Source organism: Brassica napus, chromosome C9 (assembly GCF_020379485.1).
Source record: "Brassica napus cultivar Da-Ae chromosome C9, Da-Ae, whole genome shotgun sequence".
Classification (NCBI taxonomy): Eukaryota; Viridiplantae; Streptophyta; class Magnoliopsida; order Brassicales; family Brassicaceae; genus Brassica; species Brassica napus.
In genome coordinates this window covers 9,686,175-9,703,466 of record NC_063452.1, presented here as the reverse complement: position 1 = coordinate 9,703,466, position 17,292 = coordinate 9,686,175, and the positions used below count along the sequence as shown (strand labels likewise).

Below are 17,292 nucleotides of genomic sequence, written 5' to 3'. Positions count from 1 at the left end.
GCTCCGGGGATGATGATTCGAGCTCCAGCGATGACGACTCCAGCTCCAGCGATGACGATTCGAGCTCTCGTGGTGTTTTGATTTGGTTTTCTCTTTTTATTACACACAACTATGAAATTGTTTTATAACAATGTGATATTTCTTGTTTAAGTTGATTGGTTTTGTTTTCAGTATTGTGAAGTGGCGTTTTTCTTAAATTAAATTTGGTTACAATAGTGTTGTTTGGGAGAAAAATTAGTTGTATATCACGTCACTTGTATAATTTGGCAAAGTGATTCACGAATTTTTTTGCAATTCAAATAATTAAAAAAAAATAGTTTGATGAAGACATACAACACTTAGAGCCAAATTATTACAAAGACAACAACTCAATCAGATTCAAACTCAACAAAAGCTTATGCTGATAACAAAAGAAAGTTTTAACTCAAGAACGCATGCACAAACGGAGCTTTGGGGCATTGATTTTGATAAGGCTTTAGTGAAGCTTAATGAGCTCTCTTCAACTCTCTTACACAATTCTTCTACTTGAACATTCATAAAAGAAGCTGTAGCAGGCGGTTTGATAAAGAGGTGTCCCGCAGGACGGTCCGGCAAGGCCTATATATTCTGCGGTACGGGTTTGGGCCGGCAATTTGAAGACCGCAGCTCGCGCGGGACATGTCCGCTGTAACCCGCTCGACGACTAACCCGCGCGGTATGGAACGGAACAGGATGGGTAAACCTGTTTGACATCTCTACTCCTATATCTTCCAGATTCAATATGTAAACAAAAGAAAAACTCCAAATCAGTCATAACAGAGATATGCTCCTTCTTCTATTTCAAAACCCTAATTCAAAATTGGGGCCATAATGAATGTTTTGAACTAGAGCAGAGTTCAATTTCTGAGAAAAGTATCTCAACAACTCATATATAGCAGTGACACTATCTTATTGCTTCATCAGAACATGTTTAGGACCAAGAAGGTTTGAGAAAGCGTGGATCTGAATTATATGAACTGCTGGAGATTCATGGTAAGATCCGTCAGAAAGAGAGAAGACGGAAGATAAAAAAACAGACACTAACATGGTAAAATCGCAGGAAGGCTTTTCTAAAAAAGTTAAGCGCTTCTATTAATTCACCTCCCAAAGGATCAGATTGTTAAAGAGTATTTCTACTACACAGCTACACAGATATATGTTGAAAACACACTTGGAATAACATTTTTCCCCTGTAATTTCAATGTTTCAGATTTCCCGTAAATAAACAGGTTTATGTACGGTTGCAGAGACGAGAGAAACGTGAAGTGTTGAAGATGACAATGGTGCTGTTATAGGAACAATGATTAAATTTTAAAACAAATTAACAGAGATCTGTATATGTTAGCTACATGTATGCGTTAATTGTTTCAGACGTATCTTGGTAAATTTGTCCATCTCGCTGCTTTCAACTTTTTTGTTTGTTTGTTTCAGGTGTTTGATATCTCAAATTATTCTTCAGATTGAGTGCATCATCCCAGAAAATAGGCGTTCAGACAATCAAATTCATATATGTTCTTAATCTCAAACGTATTTTGACGGTTCTCTATACATATAATTTCTCAACTTTGCTTTCACATCAACATACCATTTATATTTAGAGTATATTTACTGGGGTTTGTATGGTTTAGTCAAGTGTTATGTAACGCTCATCGTTTATCTTATATATTCAGATTTAATTACTTTTCATTGTTTACTGACTTTTACTTCTTGATTGCTTCATAGATTGATGTTTCTTTGTTACATGCTGATATTTTCGGTTGGATCTGTAAGATTTTTTTCGTTTGAAGATGGAATAGTAAATACACTAATGGATATAATAAACCAAAGAAGCCATAAACTACATGTTAAATATGCAAGGCAAGACAAAAAGATATAAAACAGAAAACTTTATACTAATATTTGTACGCAAAGAGCAAATTTAAATCAAAGTGAAATTTTATAAACAAATTGAAGTGATTTTATATGTTTGTGGTTAGTCAGTTATAAGTGTGTTAATAATTTTTTTGTATACTCATCTCTTTTTGATAAGCCAGAGTTAGTTATTTTATACATGTAATTTTAGTTATCTATGTATAACTGAACTTAGAGCATGATTATTGGGGTTCTTAGGATGGGGTTCTTACCGGAATATAAGAACCCGTCTCTTAACTTTTAACTAAAAAAACTAAGAATTGTCTCTTAAAACTCTTATTTAAGAGCCGGTTCTTAATTTTTTTAGTTAAAAGTTAAGAAACAGGTTCTTATATTCCGATAAAAATTTCATCTCCAATAATCATGCTCTTAGGTTTTATTTGTTAACAAAAATAAAACTGTGTGTATGCACGGGGTTAATACTAGTATGTATATAAATCTCAAATCGACCAATACAAGTCTCAGAATAAAACGACATTTTTGTTTGTTTAGCTTTAAATCAAATAGAAAAGGACCCAGTCTTTTCAAACGAACCAGTCTCTTAATTCGGTACAATATTTCTGAACTGAATAAACAAAAGGATGTGGAATAAACCGAAATCTCAAGGTTAACTACAAGTTACGACATTCTGAATTAGGTGACCAATAATCAATAATAATTAAGACATACTTAGAATCTCAAAGAATAAGGTATACGAACGCTCTTTACACAAGAAAAAGGCAAAACATAATTGTACATATTGATGCATTTGCACGTTTAAAATTGTTTGACCAAGTTTTCCAAGAGCGGGAATGTAATTAAGATGGTCGGTCCACAAGCAACTCCTACTATGAATTGTTAACAATGAGTCTAAGAATTATAGATTAGTGATAGTTAGACGGAAATTAGTGTTTCAAAACAAAAAAAAAAGTTAGACGGAAATTCAATTTTTTACAAGGTTTAACTATAATTTTAAGGTTCATAATCTAATTTTGTATGGTTTGAGATTTAAAAAATTGTTTCAGTCTTTGGCTTAAAGATCAAATCAAAGTCTTCCATCCTACAAGTCTTTTTCACCAGTTCGACATTTATTCCATCCAACAAGCCGAAACCTATCCAGTCTTTGTATTAAAACTTTTCTTAGTTCTAAAATAAAGAATCTATTTTCCTTTCAGTCTTTATCTTGTGACTTTTTTTCTGCCCCCTGCTCGTTATTTCGATCCAGCTAGTCGTAAATCAGCACATTATTGTCTTTTCTAAGCCACAATACGAACTTGTTTCCATTTCAGTCTTTGCCTTACAACTTTTTTCAATAGTTGGCGTTTTTTTCCATCCAACGAATTCAAAATTGTCAATAAACTAGACACGTCTAGCCTTGTGGTTTCCAACAAAAGAAATTATCCTCGTTTCATAGACTGTCGTAAGGTTTATTTCAACCGTTGGTCGTCATATCAATCCAACAGATTGAAAGCTAAGCCATGGTGTTTTTTGACTTAAGACCTTTTCAGCTATTGATCGCTCTAAAGACTTTCCTAAACCGTGGGCAGTGCATGACTTTCTTAAATTATTTGGCGTTATACTTCATCGATATATTTTACAAAGTCGTGGGGTCTTTATCTTAAGACTTATTTCAACTCTTGGTCGTTATTCCCATCCATTGAATTGAAAAAACAGGCATGTAGTCTTTGCCTTACGACTTCTTTACGCTGTTTGGTTGTTTTTTCCCATTCAAGTGGTTCTAGGTTCCCATTCACAGACATTGTTTAAGTACATTTCCCATCTGTAAGTCTTTTAACCGACGTCTTAAAAGTCTTTAGCTAATGACTTTTGTAAGTCGCAGGTTGTAATTTTCTTTCTCATTAAAATGGTGCTCGGTCACCATCCACAGCCATATTAACCGACATGTCTTAAAATTCTCTGTCTTTGTAAGTTGTGGGTAGAGAGTAGGGAATCTATTTTCGATTTTGTAGTCTTTTGTCTTAAGATTTTGGTCATTATACTCCATCCATCTTTATAATCGAAAACATATTATAGAAAGCCGTAGGTAGTAAGTCATGTGTTAAGATCATATATGCTAGCTTTGTTATGTTTCCAGTTGGAAGCTTAGGATTTGAGATCTAGTGCTCGTGAAAATAAAATTGTGCACAAATTGTACTTCATTTCACTTTTCAACGATCTATATTTTTCATATTTGATATAACAACCTAAAATGACTATAATTAAAAAAGATATCAATATTAATTTGTTTCATCATCTGATCGAACAACATAAATTTGAATTTTCATCAACCATCCATCAAGCTTTAGAGTTATTATAAGTTTGGTTTCTTTATTTATTATTTAATTTATTAATGAACCAACCTGCAAATGAGCTACGTCCTACCACGAGATATGTTGGGTACTTCAACTTTTGGGCTGTCCATGTTGTTACTCAAATAGTTGACATCCGGCGCGTTGACCGTTTCCTCTTGGCTGATTAAACACGGCTAAGCTCAACTATTATATTTTAGTGTGATTAAACACGACTAAGCTCAACAATTTGGAAACTTAGTTGTTTTCACCGATTAATAGATTTACTTATAATTTAAACATTTATGTATCTACTAAATTTTGACTTTATTAATGATCTCTTAGTTTATTTATTTATTAAGACACTTAAAAAAATTAATTTTGGAGAAATACATATATACAAAAGAAAAGAAATATTTTTTTTTGTGCACAAATATTCCATTAATTTAAAGCTTGATACCAGAAAGGTCGAGTTCAATAATACAATCAAAGTTAAACATTAAAAAGCTTGAAACAAGATAGGAGTTTGGATAAGAAAACTGTGAATCCGGCAAATCTAAGAAGGAACCTATATTGTATATCTTAAACTAATGTGAAATATTATTGAGTGGAAAATTGGTATGTTTGTAATTATATTATTGTGCATATAATTTTCTTTTTACTTTAATCATGATATATAGTTATTCCATATTTCAAATACGTTAATTTACATAAATAAAATTGTTCATGTTATTTTAGATATTATTTTATATTTTTAGCATCAGTTTGTGAAAGTGAAAATGAAAATGCTAATGATATATACAAATTTTTAAAATTACTTTCCAAACAATATTTCTGAAGGATGTTGTAAAGGACATCCGTGAGCATCCTTGAATTCTTAATTTCCTATTGGTTTTGTTTGGTTGAATTTGAGTTCTTCATTTTATATTCGTTTTGTTTTATTGGACTAAGTATATCTTGATGTCTCTGGGTTCGAAATTTGCATAACGTAATAGTTATTGGCTTATTGCAATACTACGAAATTGCTACTTCTATTTTATTATGTGTATAGTCAAAATAGTTATGGAAATAGAGCTATGCCTACCCAGTTCATGAAATAAGTATGAGATTAGATTTTAAAGAATGGGATATTATTTTCTTCAGTTTAAGGTTTTCCTTTTCTAAACCAACAAGTTTTATTCAACAAAGAGTCGGTGTCATGCTCATGCCGGTTTAGTTCAATGCAAGGTTACGGCGACTGCTAATATATCTGTTTGTAAAACACAAACGTGATTTCAAAGCCCTCAAAAGGCAATCCATGTGACATGATTCCACTACTAAACCCAAAAGCCTTCAAATTTGAATCGGTTTTGATCTAGCGTTTGACAACGCCTGTTTTTATTTTAAGATCATCTCCAATATATCTTGCTATTTTTAACTCTGTAATATTCGGATTGTAGTGATCATTGCAATTAGCGTAGATGGCTTGTAGTGGATTGTAACTTGTTATTGAGTTAACAGGTTAAAAGAAAGTTGTGGCAATTGAGTGGAGGGTTGAGAGATCCTCTCGTTAGTCAAGTCGGTCTATGATGTGTAGTTCTTTGGTGAACTGAATAAAGAAGTTTATCAGTTTAGATAATATCACTGAACAACTTAATGTCGTTAAAAAAAAAAGAACTTAATGTCGTTCAGGTACTTGAGGTCCTGTGTGTATCTTGTCTTGGAAATACAATCAGAGACTCATGAAGAAAATGTAAGAAGTCTTTATTTAATACACTCTATCGTTCCATTGAACATACTAAGATTACAGTTGCTTAATAGCTCTTTTTTTTATCAAATGTTATAGTTTATATCATTCAGAAGTGAGTGATCCAGCAAGAGCTCACCAGCTGAAGCTTGAAGTAATTTGCCAATGCACTTAGATGGCTAGAAATAGACATGGATCACATTTGTCTTATGTTTCCATCCCATTTGTCTCTGTAGATTACTAGAATGAATTCTTTAAAGTCATAGGTATTTCTGATAAAAATAAATTGCAGGTGGAATGTATAATGACGATCTTGATATACAAAAACCTTGTAAAAGGTTATTTGGCACACAAAAGCAAAATGGTAGTTCTAAGCAAACAATATCCTTTCCCTAAACTAAACGGCAAGCCTGTTGGCTCACAGAATAACCGTCCTTATTGTTGTATTAAGAAACCCTGTTTTAACTTTTCTTTTTGATACTCTAATAGATTTTATGTCATAAGGAATGATAGGAAAGTGATTAGAACATCCAGATTTTTTTACAGTCTATATGTTACAGGAATTGTTGGCTTTTGCTCCTTCAACATTTTGTAGCAGTTGAAATCAATCGACCAATGATGAACGCTTGAAAAGTTGTGAAATAATAATAATACACTCATAGTGAAGAAAATGCTTGTAAAAACATACTTTGACATTTTGTCACAAAGTGAAACCAACCGACGGTTATGAAACATCAAGTTATGAAAGAGTATAGTTCTTGAAAACAGGGAGGACAATAAAAAAAACTCTCAAGAGACTACAAAAGTTTTTCAGGAAAAAAGATAAAAGCTTTTCAGGCAGCGAGATCAGGAAGTGTGTTCTGAATGTTGTAAGGCATCAAGATGTTGAACCCATCTTCAGCAGTTGAGATGATCATCCCTGGAATCTGGTTGTGCCAGTGGAGTTCCTTCAAGTCCTTTTGTCCCTGGTTTTACGGAATAGAAAAAAAGTTTTCAGACAAACAGACATCAATGAAATATAACCGGTACTAAAGAGGTTGAAGTAAGATGTTACCTGGTGAACGAAAAGAAGCTGAGGAGGCAAATCTTGAGGTGTGTTAACATATTCCTTGGTCTGTGCTTTGAATTCTGCTTCCTCTTCTTCATCCTTCTCTAAGGATAAATCCCATATCCTGCAGATACAACAGATAGCCAAAAACCATCAGACAGTTTCTCTATGATTTTAGCGGACTATCTATGTGTTTCTGTATAAACTTTGTGGCTTACGTGAGCTGGTTATCGCCGGAAGAGACTGCAAGTGTTGAGGATTCATGAGCGCTCCACTCAATCGACGTGATAGGATGCTTATGATACTCAAAATGTGCTACCTTAGCATCTCCCTCCTAGTTCAAGTTTTTAAAGGCTTATCACATCAGAATCTCGTTAAGATATTGATATGGAAATTATAAAACCTACCTTGATAACTCTAAGATCATGGATAGAGAATGCTCCATCGTCACTTCCTGAGGCCAACATGCAACTAGCCAGCCTTCATGAAAGAGGAAAAAACAAAGAATGAGCCAATGAGAAAAAAAAAATTAAGTTACATATCAAAGTGGCAAAGAGAACCTGTTCCATGAGATGACATTCACATCTGCGTTATGTGCTTTGAAAGATAATGCAGGCGTCTTCCCAACTCGGACATCCCATAGTGCAATAGTCCCATCCACAGAACACGACGCAAACACGTTGGCTTCAGCTGGACTCCACTGGCAACAGAGGAAAGGAATATTAAGCCCAAAAGGAGACAGTAACAGTTAGCACACACAATTTAGCTGCAGCAAAGAGCAACAGTCTTACTTGTAAATCTTCAACACTTGCGGTGTGTCCCGTTAACGGAATAGGATCAACAGTCCATGAACCAGAAGCTGGTTCCCACAGATGAATCATACTCATGCAGTCCCCTAACCGGTGTAGAAAAATAAATAAATACACTGACTATGTTGAAAAGCATGTAACTGTCTGAGTATTGCTGACAAATTTTACCGGAAAGAAGTCTTCCAGCTGTTGCAGGACTCCAATCTATAGCATAGCCTTCATCTTTGTGGCCAGAAAAGTTAACCAAGGGTGCCTGGTTTAGAGCCGGTGAAGTTCCATCTTTACCTTCTGTTTCTGACTCTGCTAAAGCATTAAGATGAGAGCTCATGTCCCACACCTGCCCACAAATACAAAAACACAAACCAAATTCAAAGAGACACATATAAACATATCTTCATGGCTTATCTACTATCTTACCTGTACATGACCCGAATCTGCCCAAGAGACACATATATGAGGATTCTGTGGCATTGCACGAATGCGGTTAACACATCCATGGTGAGCAACTCTGCGGACCTGTTTATCAAAAACATTCGAGATAAAAGTATTAACCATGATGATGATGACTCTCTCGAATTGAGAGACGAATAAGTGAATAACATAATGGTTAGACAGAATCAAAAAATTACCTGAATAATCGGAGTAGTGGAAGCTCCATCTTCGCTTTCCTCATCGCTATCACTGTCCTCATCTTCATCATCCTCATCCTCCATAGCATCATCACCATTCACTACCGTCTTGGGCACTACATCGCGTCTCTTGCCAGATACGTTGCTGATCTTAAATAATCCAATGGAGTTCAAAGGTGCTTTCTCAGCCTAAAAGGGAGAGAAGGGTTAACTATATTCACAACTGACCATGAGAATCAAGAAGCAAAAACACGTTCAAAGACTCACCTGAGTCCCAGCCACCATATACAATGTGTGAGGAAACTCAGTTCGGTTCAAACCCAACTTATCACCTAAAATGTCAAAACTGGAAAAGAAAAGAAAAGGAATAGAAACAATCAAAGTCACTAAACCATTCAAAAGTCTTTTAACTTTATGATTTAAACGGCCTGTGCATACACAATCTCTTTACTGAACCCTAAAGAATCAAGCTTTTTAGCAAGCTACCATCGTCGTCTAAGATTACCTCAAACAGGGCCAACCAACATGGAAGCCATGAAGGGAATTATAAGCAGAAGGGTCGCACTGAAGCTCTTCTCCTTCTTCGAGCTTATCCACACCTGGCTGCCAAACCCTTGTTGGCATCGATGGTACCGAGGAGGAAGAAGACGCTTCTCCCTTCTTCTATCAAAATTTCAACAATCAAATTCACGCTATCTAGGTTACTGATTTGATTTGAGAGACAAAATCAGATTGAAGTTTGGGGTATCGAAGATTCTAACCTTGTTCTTCCTCTTTGCCTTCTTAGGGTTTATACTGCGAACCATCTTCGCCTTCGCTTGTGATTCTTCTTCTTCTCTACTTTTGTGAATAAGTTGTTGAGGTTGAGTTCAGCAGCTAAAAGGCTCGTCATTTTCTTTTAGGGTTTAAGCAAATACTTTACGTCTTTTGCATATATACCCTTTAGTTTTTTTTTAAATAGTCTCAAATTCCTAAACCTCTTACAATTTTAAAATATAACCCAAAAGTTCGTTAACAGATAGACAGATAGTCAACGAAATCACACCTAATCACAAATAAATTACCTCTCTTGCATAGATACCCCCTCTGTTTACTGAAAACTAATCTAAATTCCTAAATCTTTTCAAAACTATTATGTTACCCAAAAGTTTGATAAGAGATTTTCTTTAACTGTTTGTTGATTGGAGTCAACAGAATCGATGTAGTAAAAAGGCAATTAGGGTCTTGTGACCGGCTTTAGTTTGAGATGGATTTTAATTTCGTTCAGGCATATGTTCACTGCAAACTCAAACCAACACAGCTGGTTCTCGATTCGGTTAAGATCTAAGTTGAGAAAAATAGCACTTTCAAGAGTCTTTGACGAAATCGGATCAAGAACCAAGATTTGGAAAGGTCCTAAAAACTACTAATATCTCAATAGACAACCCAGCGTTTTGATTAGCAAAAAAAAAAGATTATTCGCTAAACCGACAACTAAACCGCATTAGTTTGACCATGTATAGGCGATAGACAATGGTCTTTTTATTTCTTTGCACACACTCAAGGCTTGGAGGCACATGTCATGACATGCGACTTGAACTTCTCCAGTTCCGTCAGAACTTCCTCTTCCGGTCTGTAAATCAAGTCACTCATCCGCCATATCTGCCAATCAAGAAGATAAGTATAAGCACCACACATTTCACTTTTATCTGACAAAAATGCTAATCAAAGTGTTTACCTGCAATGTTCCACCTCCACCAGTAGTCTCACAGTCATCAGAAACACTGACAATAGTCCAAGGGTCCGCCGCATTCCAGTGGAAATCAACAACTTTGTCCCTGAGAAAGTATAATAAATAGTGGCAAGTAAGATGAGAAAGCAATCAAGCGAATTAGGATCAAGTCCTTTTACGAACCTGTGACCAGCATGCTGGAAGAAGAGCCCCGCAGGGTTTTTAGCTGCACGATCAGACTTCTTACTGACCTGATGGAACCAAACATGAGTAAGATGAATAGCTTTCAGTGATGATAGCAAACACACGATTAATTTCAGACATATCTGAGTGAATTAAGTACACACCCTGTCATAATCCCAGATGTTCAAGAGACCATCTTCTGCGGAACTCCCAAAAACAGATGCTTTATCAGGAGACCACTGTATTGATTGATTAAGAAGATGGTTATCAGTAAGTTTTATTAGGTACAAGTAATATGATTTTAAGAAAAAACATAAGAGGAGGTGTTGAAACCTGAACGCAAAGAACAGCAGCTTTGTGGCCCTCAAATTTGTAAATAGGTGTACCAACTCCATTTGAGGTAAGGCTCCTACGATCATACAACCGGACAGTGTTGTCTGCAGACCTGAAACATTCAAACTATATCTAATGAAGTACATGTATGCATATACTAAAAGTTTTATTAATTAGATGCTAAGTGTGCCTTAATCATCTATTTCCCCATACCCTGTCAAGATCAGGTTGTCGTCATGAGGATTCCAATCGACACAATGAAGATCAGCATCATGCGCCTTTTCAACCTGGTAAACAAAAAAAAAACAAGATAAAAGATAAAAGAAGGTGAAAACTTCAAATTTTGGTTAGGAACAAGAAGACACAGTACCTTCGTGACAGGGCTAGTACCAGTTCTTGCATCCCACAGTATAAGGCAAGAGTCGTCACCCACACTGCAGAATTCTTGTGCACTAGTTCACGACATAAAAATTTTATCAGAGACAGCATGAAAAAAAAATCTGCATTTGCATTAAATACGCGAGATCAAAAGGAGGAGACTATTCTAAGAAGTTACCTAGTCGGGCTGAATGCGACATCTTCAACCGTATCATCATGGCCTTGATATACACCTCGCGGGCCAACAGAAGGACTCTCTGTCTTATCGCCACCTTCACCAGTCTGTTTGATGATTGATCCAGATGATTTGGAATCAGTACCAACCGTTGTGATGTGGTCCTGGATACTCCACAAAACAACCATCTTGTCCTTGCCTTAAGAGAATATAACCTTTGTATGAGAAACTGGTAAAACCACATGATCAGACATTAAAAAAAAATGACAGAAACACAGACCTCCAGAGAGGACAAAGGGTTCGGTTGGGCACATTGCAAGAGCAAATTCAGCATTGTCTTGGTGTCCAGTTAGTATCTGCGAGAAGAAAAGGTTCATATGATGCAAACAAGTATCACTTCTAATGATGAAATTGAGACAAACAAGAATAAAGCAGAGGCAATGATTTGCTCAGAAGTGGACATACCAAATCAGGACGGGAACTTGCAGCACCAAGCACAGCATGACGGTTTGGTTGGGTATCAACATCCCAAATGAGAACCTGGAATCAACATATAGAGTATTCAGATAACCGAAACAAGAAGTTAGTCCAAAACAAAGGATGCTCTTTGCTTGCCAAATAGGGAGGTATGCAAACGACACATATCAAGTTGATGTGACCATAACAAAAGAGAAGAAGCAGCACATACATCAGGACTGTCGGTGTGAGTAGCAACAATCTTACTGTTTTGCGGGAGTTCCCTGATTCTGTTAACCTGCAAATGCGAATTAGTCATGAATACACATCAAAAGTGCAAAACAAGTAAATGCATGCACCGACTTTTAAACAGCAGCGAGACAACAATATTGATACAAGAGTTCAAACCTCTCCAGGGTGAATGATGGTCTTGTACTTCTTCACAAATGGAGAACGTGCTTCTTCATTGAACTGAACACACACATTTGTAACGAGGATCATGATAATAAAAAAGCCACACGAGAAGATTAAAAGCAAAAACACTAGCTACCTGAGAAATGTGCTCAGCCGCAGCAACCCGTGGCTTAACAACTTCGCAATTCGCTATGACTAGAGTGTTGGGTACACTGCCATCAGTCTAGTGACACAACCAAGCAAAAAAATGATGAAGACATATATACAAATATTCTGAGATCTTGAGACACAAATGTCTGAAATGCTAGATCGAGTAATATACAGTAGAACGTAAAAAAAGCCTACTTGTTCAGAGAGGTAAAGACGCTGGCGGTTCTTGTAGGTAGCTTGGTCGAGTTGTGGACCCCATCTGTGAAAACCCAAACAACAAATTCAACCTCAGACAAAACAACTATGTGTGTGCATTGTTGCTGGTTAAACCGGAATCAACATCAGAACGTTCAACACGAGATCTAACCTAAGACAAAATTAACTGAAACCCTAGGCGTAGGGAGAAAAGAAGCGACCTGCAGGAGAGGGAAGGCCAGACGAGGTTGTGGTTCGCGAGCCAGTCGTAGAGAATGGGGACGAGACCTTTCCACTGAGAGTACTTCTCGTCCACACTCTGCTCCTCCTGCTTCGTCTTCTTCCCGCTCTCCTTCATCTTCCCACCGCTTATCTGCTCCTGAGATTCGTCTTTGCTCTTAGGTTTCCGGCCTCTCTTCTTCGGCGCCGGTGTTACGGTTCCTCCGCTCGCTTGAGGAGACGCTGCTGCTGCTGCTGCTGCTTCGTCGCTCTCCATTTTCCTCTCTCTCTTCCTTTTCTTGTCGTTTTATTCGATTCGGTGAGAGACAAGACCGTATCCGTATCTCTCCTCTCTACACTGCTTTACTAACAAACCGCCACCGTTTTGTCGTTTTTTTCTTCCGTAAATTAATTATTTATTAAATATGGGATGGAAACTAATATTATAAATTAACCGAAGTGAACCGAACGGACCGAACCGTTATTCTCTGTTTTCGGTTTAAGAAATGCTGTACTTACGAACCAACCGGCAAGATTAGAAAATTCAATGATTCAGCATATACGAACCGATCGGTTTAACCTTAACTGAGAATTAACAATAGCTCATATGTACTCTCCGTTCCTAAAAAATCCATGTTTTAGAATTTTCGCACTTTTAATAAAACATACTCTTAAACCAATAAAATTTTAAGAAAATTTAGCTATAAATGCATAGTTTTTTTGTAATTTTGTATTTTCTATATTTTTAAACCAATAAAATTTAAAAAAAAACAATTAATGTTCTTGAACTTTACAATTTCTTATTATTAATTGACAAAAATTACATTGGAAATATAAAATATGTATTTTTTTAAAACAAAAGTTTTATCTATAATATATTGATCTTTTAGAAACGGATTGAGTAATTAACCAATTATAACCGAGTGATTCTGGTTCAGAGATAACCAACTTAACTGAAAAAACCGAGTCTTATGAAGTTAACCAAATTATATGCTATACTTTTTGGATAAGATAATATCAACAATATTTTTTTTCTTCTTTGCGTCTTGTACGATGATTAACCCAAAGCTCATTCTATAACTCAATTCGACAAATAATTTAAACTGAATAAAAGAACATGTAAATATTTTGAAAATCTAAAAAATGATGGTTACTCTTCCAATAAAAAAAAAATCCAACATTTATTACATGGACGATAAAAGGAAATATATATAATCAAAATAAGGACCTCATACAATCTAAACCTCAAAACATCAAGACAAACAAAACTCCAGCGACCAACCAGACCAAAGAACAAGACACATAAGAAGAGGAAGAAGCAACAATCTGAACAGGAAAATCACATTGGCCCTGAGATATATTCTGCGTAGTAACGGTAGCCAAACCTTGGAAGATACAAGCCTCCTCATCTTGGTTCTTCACTTGAAAATACATGTTAAACGCATACGAAGCGTTCCCGTTCGCGTCAAGACCATTGCAAGAGGACCCGTAGCCAAGCGCCGTGCAATCCGAGAAAGTGCAGGCGAAATCAATGTTCTGAGCCAGCTTCGTCAAGTCCTTGGCATTTGGATTAAACATACACCACTTGTTTGGTAGATACGTCACGTTCCGCGCGCCAATCAGCAACTTGTTCTGTCCTTGTCCCGAGAGGTCTAGAGGAAACTTTGGCTGCCCGTCGAATCTGAATAGTCCCCAGTGGCGCTCAAACGCTCCTGGTGCTATGCTTTTAGCGTCTTCATCTAGTAATCCGAACAAGTATACCTCAATGTAGGTTGGTCTCAATGGAGTTCCTTTGTTTGTTCCAAGCCTCGGTAATAGCCCGTTGTAGAACCTATAAGCTTCGCCTGCAAAGAAAACCATTCTTCAAAACCAAACATTGCATCTAAACCAAACATTGCGTGGCTGTAGGTGATTTAGTAAAAAAAATTTAATAATTTTTCTTTTTTTATTATAAATTTAGGATCTATAATATTTAATTTTCTTCGAAAAAATTTAGGAGTAGGAATGTTTCATTTGGCTTTGCCCAGGGCCGACGCTGTAAAGCACTAAGAGATATATGTTACCGTTGTTTGCGTGTTTGTCGCCCTCTGTAGGCCAGCCGACTTCTCCCACGATGATCGGCATATCTCCATGACCAACAGCTTTCAAAGAAGATACCAAAGTGTCGAAGTTGGCGTCGAAAACGTTTGTGTAACTAACACCGTGGTCATCTATTGGTTGAGCACCGTCGAAGAAGGCGTAGTTGATTGGGAAGTCATCGTTCCCGTAGAGACTCAAGAAAGGGTAGATGTTGATTGTGATGGGTGCGTTGTTCTTGCCGAGAAAGTCAACGATCTGAGTCATCTGACCGAGGATATCAGGACGGAACCTCCCAGCAGATGGGACGGGGTCGCTTGCTGGTGAGTCGTAGACATCCGCGTTTAGAGGGACCGTTGCTTTGACGGAGTTTCCTAGTCCAGCTTCGTTTAAAGCGTTTTGGATGTTTTGAAGTGCAGGGAATGTTAGGTTTATGAATGTTCCGTTGTATGATTTGAGGAACGGCTCGTTCCCAACTGCTACAAACCTGAAACACATCATCAAGAGGTTAGCTAAGAAACAATGTGTAACAATCAAACTAAGGAAGAAGAGAGGTGAGGAGGAAACTCACGTGATATTGACACCACCACTGAAGTTATAACGAGTGACGTTCTTGTGGACCCAATCCTTGGCTCGGTCGTAGCTTCCCATGACCTTAAGCTGATCATTGGGGATAGCAACCATCACTTCCAGACCAGAGCCGGCGAGCGCACCCATGGTGGTCTCGTCAGCGTCGAAAAGCTTAACCTTGTTGATGTTATTGTCCTTGAGCATCTGAACCACTGTCTTTGGTGGGAGCTTGTGTGTGGCCATTGTCCCCCAATTAACTCCCAGCCCATCTACCATTATACTCAGAGGATCTAAAAGGATTGTCAATCCGACGAGAAGAGCCAACGGATTCACCATCCTGAGAAAGGAGAGGGCTTGAGATATTTCCAAAAATAAAAAAAAAACAGCCAAATATGGAGAAATGGAACCAATGCATTCCAGGCTGTAATGATCATAACAATAATAGAAACAGTAACACGCTTACATCAGGACTGTATATGTATGTGTCTTCGTATTTTCTGGGAGTGTCCTGACTTTGTTAAGTTGCTGCAACTGTAAATTGTTAATCAGTACACATCCAAAAACAGCGTTTTGCTATCATCAAAAAGTAAATTCATGAAATGAGATATGTAAACAAAGTACCTATACCTGAGTGAGATATGTGCTCTGTCCCAGAGACCCCTTGGCTTAACAACTTCACAAATCGCTATGATTCGAGTATAGAGCACGCTGACAATCAATCTGCTGACACACAACCAATAAAAAATACAAATGCGATATGTTATATATTCACGAAATTTAGAGAACATGAGACAACTTTCTAAAACAAAACATAAATATATACATAATTGTTCAAGCTGTGGATCCTTATCTATTAAACCCAAAACCAACATTCAATAATTGGTAACTCTTAGCATAAGAACTAATGACATTATCAAATAAGAATCCAGATAAGCAAGCATCTGTAAAAAAATCATTTGAAACCAACAAAAGTAACAGAATGAAACACTAAAGCGGTTATCAAACCGCTCTGTGTTGATCAAAGGCTTAACAATGATAAATATCTATAAAGCCCAAAACTTTAGAGACATAAACACAACAACAAGGCTTGAAGACACCAAATCCTAACTTCAAACCCACAAATCGAAAAATGGAAATGGAAATGCAAATTAAATCAAAACATCAAAATAAAAAAGTTGAAAGCTTTTCAAACGGAAATCGACTTTGGTAAACCTGATAAAGAGATGGAGAGAGATAGTGATGGGCAGAAGCAGAGAATGGAGAGGAGGAGGAGGAGGAGGCTCTCTTCTTTTCAAAATCGAAGAGACTTTTGTCGCTGAGCGGTGAAATAAACCTAAAAGTGACGCCGCGTTTTTGAACAGAGTGTGAAACTGATATTTTATTACAATTGAATAAAAAATTAAAACGTTCAAAACATAACGGATGATTGGAAGCAATAAATGAAAGTCATGGGTCTACCAGAGCACCGTTAGTAATGGAATTTGTTTTGAAAAAAAACAAATCCAGATTTTTATTGACAAATATCTAAGAGTGATTTACCTATCTAACTACTAGTCTTTTTCCATGGATCAAATCTAACTACTAGTCTTTTTCCATGGATCAAATCTAACTACTAGTCTAAAAATGTGCAATTAATGCTTTTCCTCTAATTGCACAGTATACATATATATGTATAATTAGTGTATGTCCAAGCTACGCAGGTTGTTTGGTTTCTGTGTTATTTAGATATGATTTTTTTTTGGTATTGTTGTTTAATTTGATATTCAAGTGATGTAGCAATTTGTGTGGATACTACTATTTTAAAAAAGTGAAATGGTATTGTCTTATGAAAAATATAGAAACTTTTCATGTTGGACAGAGTTTTTAGTTCACCTTTAGTGTGTTTGAATAATGTAGAGTGTTAATGTGCATCTTACGAAACTACTTGTTTGAGAAAGTGGACAAATACAAATAGTCATGGTCTTCTAAAAGTAAACAAATATGTAAATTATTTTCGCGCTAGACAGATGCTGAGTTTTTAGATT

The 17,292-nt window shown here is 36.5% G+C and overlaps 3 protein-coding genes across 7 annotated transcripts; all 3 read right to left on the bottom strand.

Moving 5' to 3' along the window:
- Window positions 1-6,554: 6,554 nt before the first annotated feature.
- LOC106375523 (protein HEAT STRESS TOLERANT DWD 1) lies at window positions 6,555-9,324 on the bottom strand. 2 transcript variants are annotated; one of them, XM_013815459.3, is made up of 12 exons: window positions 9,170-9,324; window positions 8,914-9,071; window positions 8,676-8,754; window positions 8,409-8,597; window positions 8,197-8,295; window positions 7,948-8,116; window positions 7,762-7,865; window positions 7,531-7,670; window positions 7,378-7,450; window positions 7,189-7,304; window positions 6,977-7,094; window positions 6,555-6,887 (listed from the first exon to the last, which is right to left on the bottom strand). In XM_013815459.3, the coding sequence occupies exons 1-12, from the start codon at window positions 9,212-9,214 to the stop codon at window positions 6,756-6,758; spliced, it is 1,422 nt and encodes a 473-aa protein (XP_013670913.2). In that variant the 5' UTR covers window positions 9,215-9,324; the 3' UTR covers window positions 6,555-6,755. The 2 variants fall into 2 exon arrangements, with proteins under 2 accessions (XP_013670913.2, XP_013670914.2); XM_013815460.3 differs by having other exon boundaries at window positions 8,914-9,068; window positions 9,170-9,315.
- Window positions 9,325-9,778: 454 nt separating this feature from the next.
- On the bottom strand, window positions 9,779-13,004 carry LOC106375521 (WD-40 repeat-containing protein MSI4). The gene is made up of 15 exons (XM_013815453.2): window positions 12,625-13,004; window positions 12,404-12,467; window positions 12,195-12,281; window positions 12,053-12,115; window positions 11,877-11,942; window positions 11,654-11,728; window positions 11,469-11,544; window positions 11,192-11,387; window positions 11,006-11,087; window positions 10,849-10,922; window positions 10,636-10,747; window positions 10,467-10,541; window positions 10,303-10,370; window positions 10,126-10,225; window positions 9,779-10,049 (listed from the first exon to the last, which is right to left on the bottom strand). Exons 1-15 carry the CDS (start codon window positions 12,897-12,899, stop codon window positions 9,948-9,950), a joined length of 1,515 nt encoding a protein of 504 aa, XP_013670907.1. The 5' UTR covers window positions 12,900-13,004; the 3' UTR covers window positions 9,779-9,947.
- Window positions 13,005-13,755: 751 nt separating this feature from the next.
- LOC106375522 (glucan endo-1,3-beta-glucosidase 8) lies at window positions 13,756-16,734 on the bottom strand. 4 transcript variants are annotated; one of them, XM_013815456.3, is made up of 6 exons: window positions 16,481-16,734; window positions 15,890-15,988; window positions 15,732-15,799; window positions 15,270-15,605; window positions 14,686-15,185; window positions 13,756-14,466 (listed from the first exon to the last, which is right to left on the bottom strand). In XM_013815456.3, coding segments are annotated over exons 3-6 (1,437 nt in total). In that variant the 5' UTR covers window positions 15,734-15,799; window positions 15,890-15,988; window positions 16,481-16,734; the 3' UTR covers window positions 13,756-13,867. The 4 variants fall into 4 exon arrangements, with proteins under 4 accessions (XP_013670910.1, XP_013670912.1, XP_013670908.1 ...); XM_013815458.3 differs by having other exon boundaries at window positions 15,732-15,793; XM_013815454.3 differs by having other exon boundaries at window positions 15,896-15,988.
- Window positions 16,735-17,292: the final 558 nt, after the last annotated feature.

Bases quoted from the DNA above. Each gene is read 5' to 3' on its own strand.
- LOC106375523 (XM_013815459.3), bottom strand. From the start codon at position 9,214: ATGGTTCGCAGTATAAACCCTAAGAAGGCAAAGAGGAAGAACAAG. The intron at 8,296-8,408 runs GTAATTTTTTGA...TTTGATAAACAG, and splicing joins CCACTACTCCGATTATTCAG to GTCCGCAGAGTTGCTCACCA. The intron at 8,117-8,196 runs GTAAGATAGTAG...ATTTGTGGGCAG, and splicing joins CAGATTCGGGTCATGTACAG to GTGTGGGACATGAGCTCTCA.
- LOC106375521 (XM_013815453.2), bottom strand. From the start codon at position 12,899: ATGGAGAGCGACGAAGCAGCAGCAGCAGCAGCAGCGTCTCCTCAAGCG. The intron at 10,923-11,005 runs GTACTGTGTCTT...TTTGTTTACCAG, and splicing joins GTACTAGCCCTGTCACGAAG to GTTGAAAAGGCGCATGATGC. The intron at 10,748-10,848 runs GTATGGGGAAAT...TGAATGTTTCAG, and splicing joins GACAACCTGATCTTGACAGG to GTCTGCAGACAACACTGTCC.
- LOC106375522 (XM_013815456.3), bottom strand. The intron at 15,186-15,269 runs GTGAGTTTCCTC...GATGTGTTTCAG, and splicing joins AGTGGTGGTGTCAATATCAC to GTTTGTAGCAGTTGGGAACG. The intron at 14,467-14,685 runs GTAACATATATC...TTTTCTTTGCAG, and splicing joins CGACAAACACGCAAACAACG to GCGAAGCTTATAGGTTCTAC.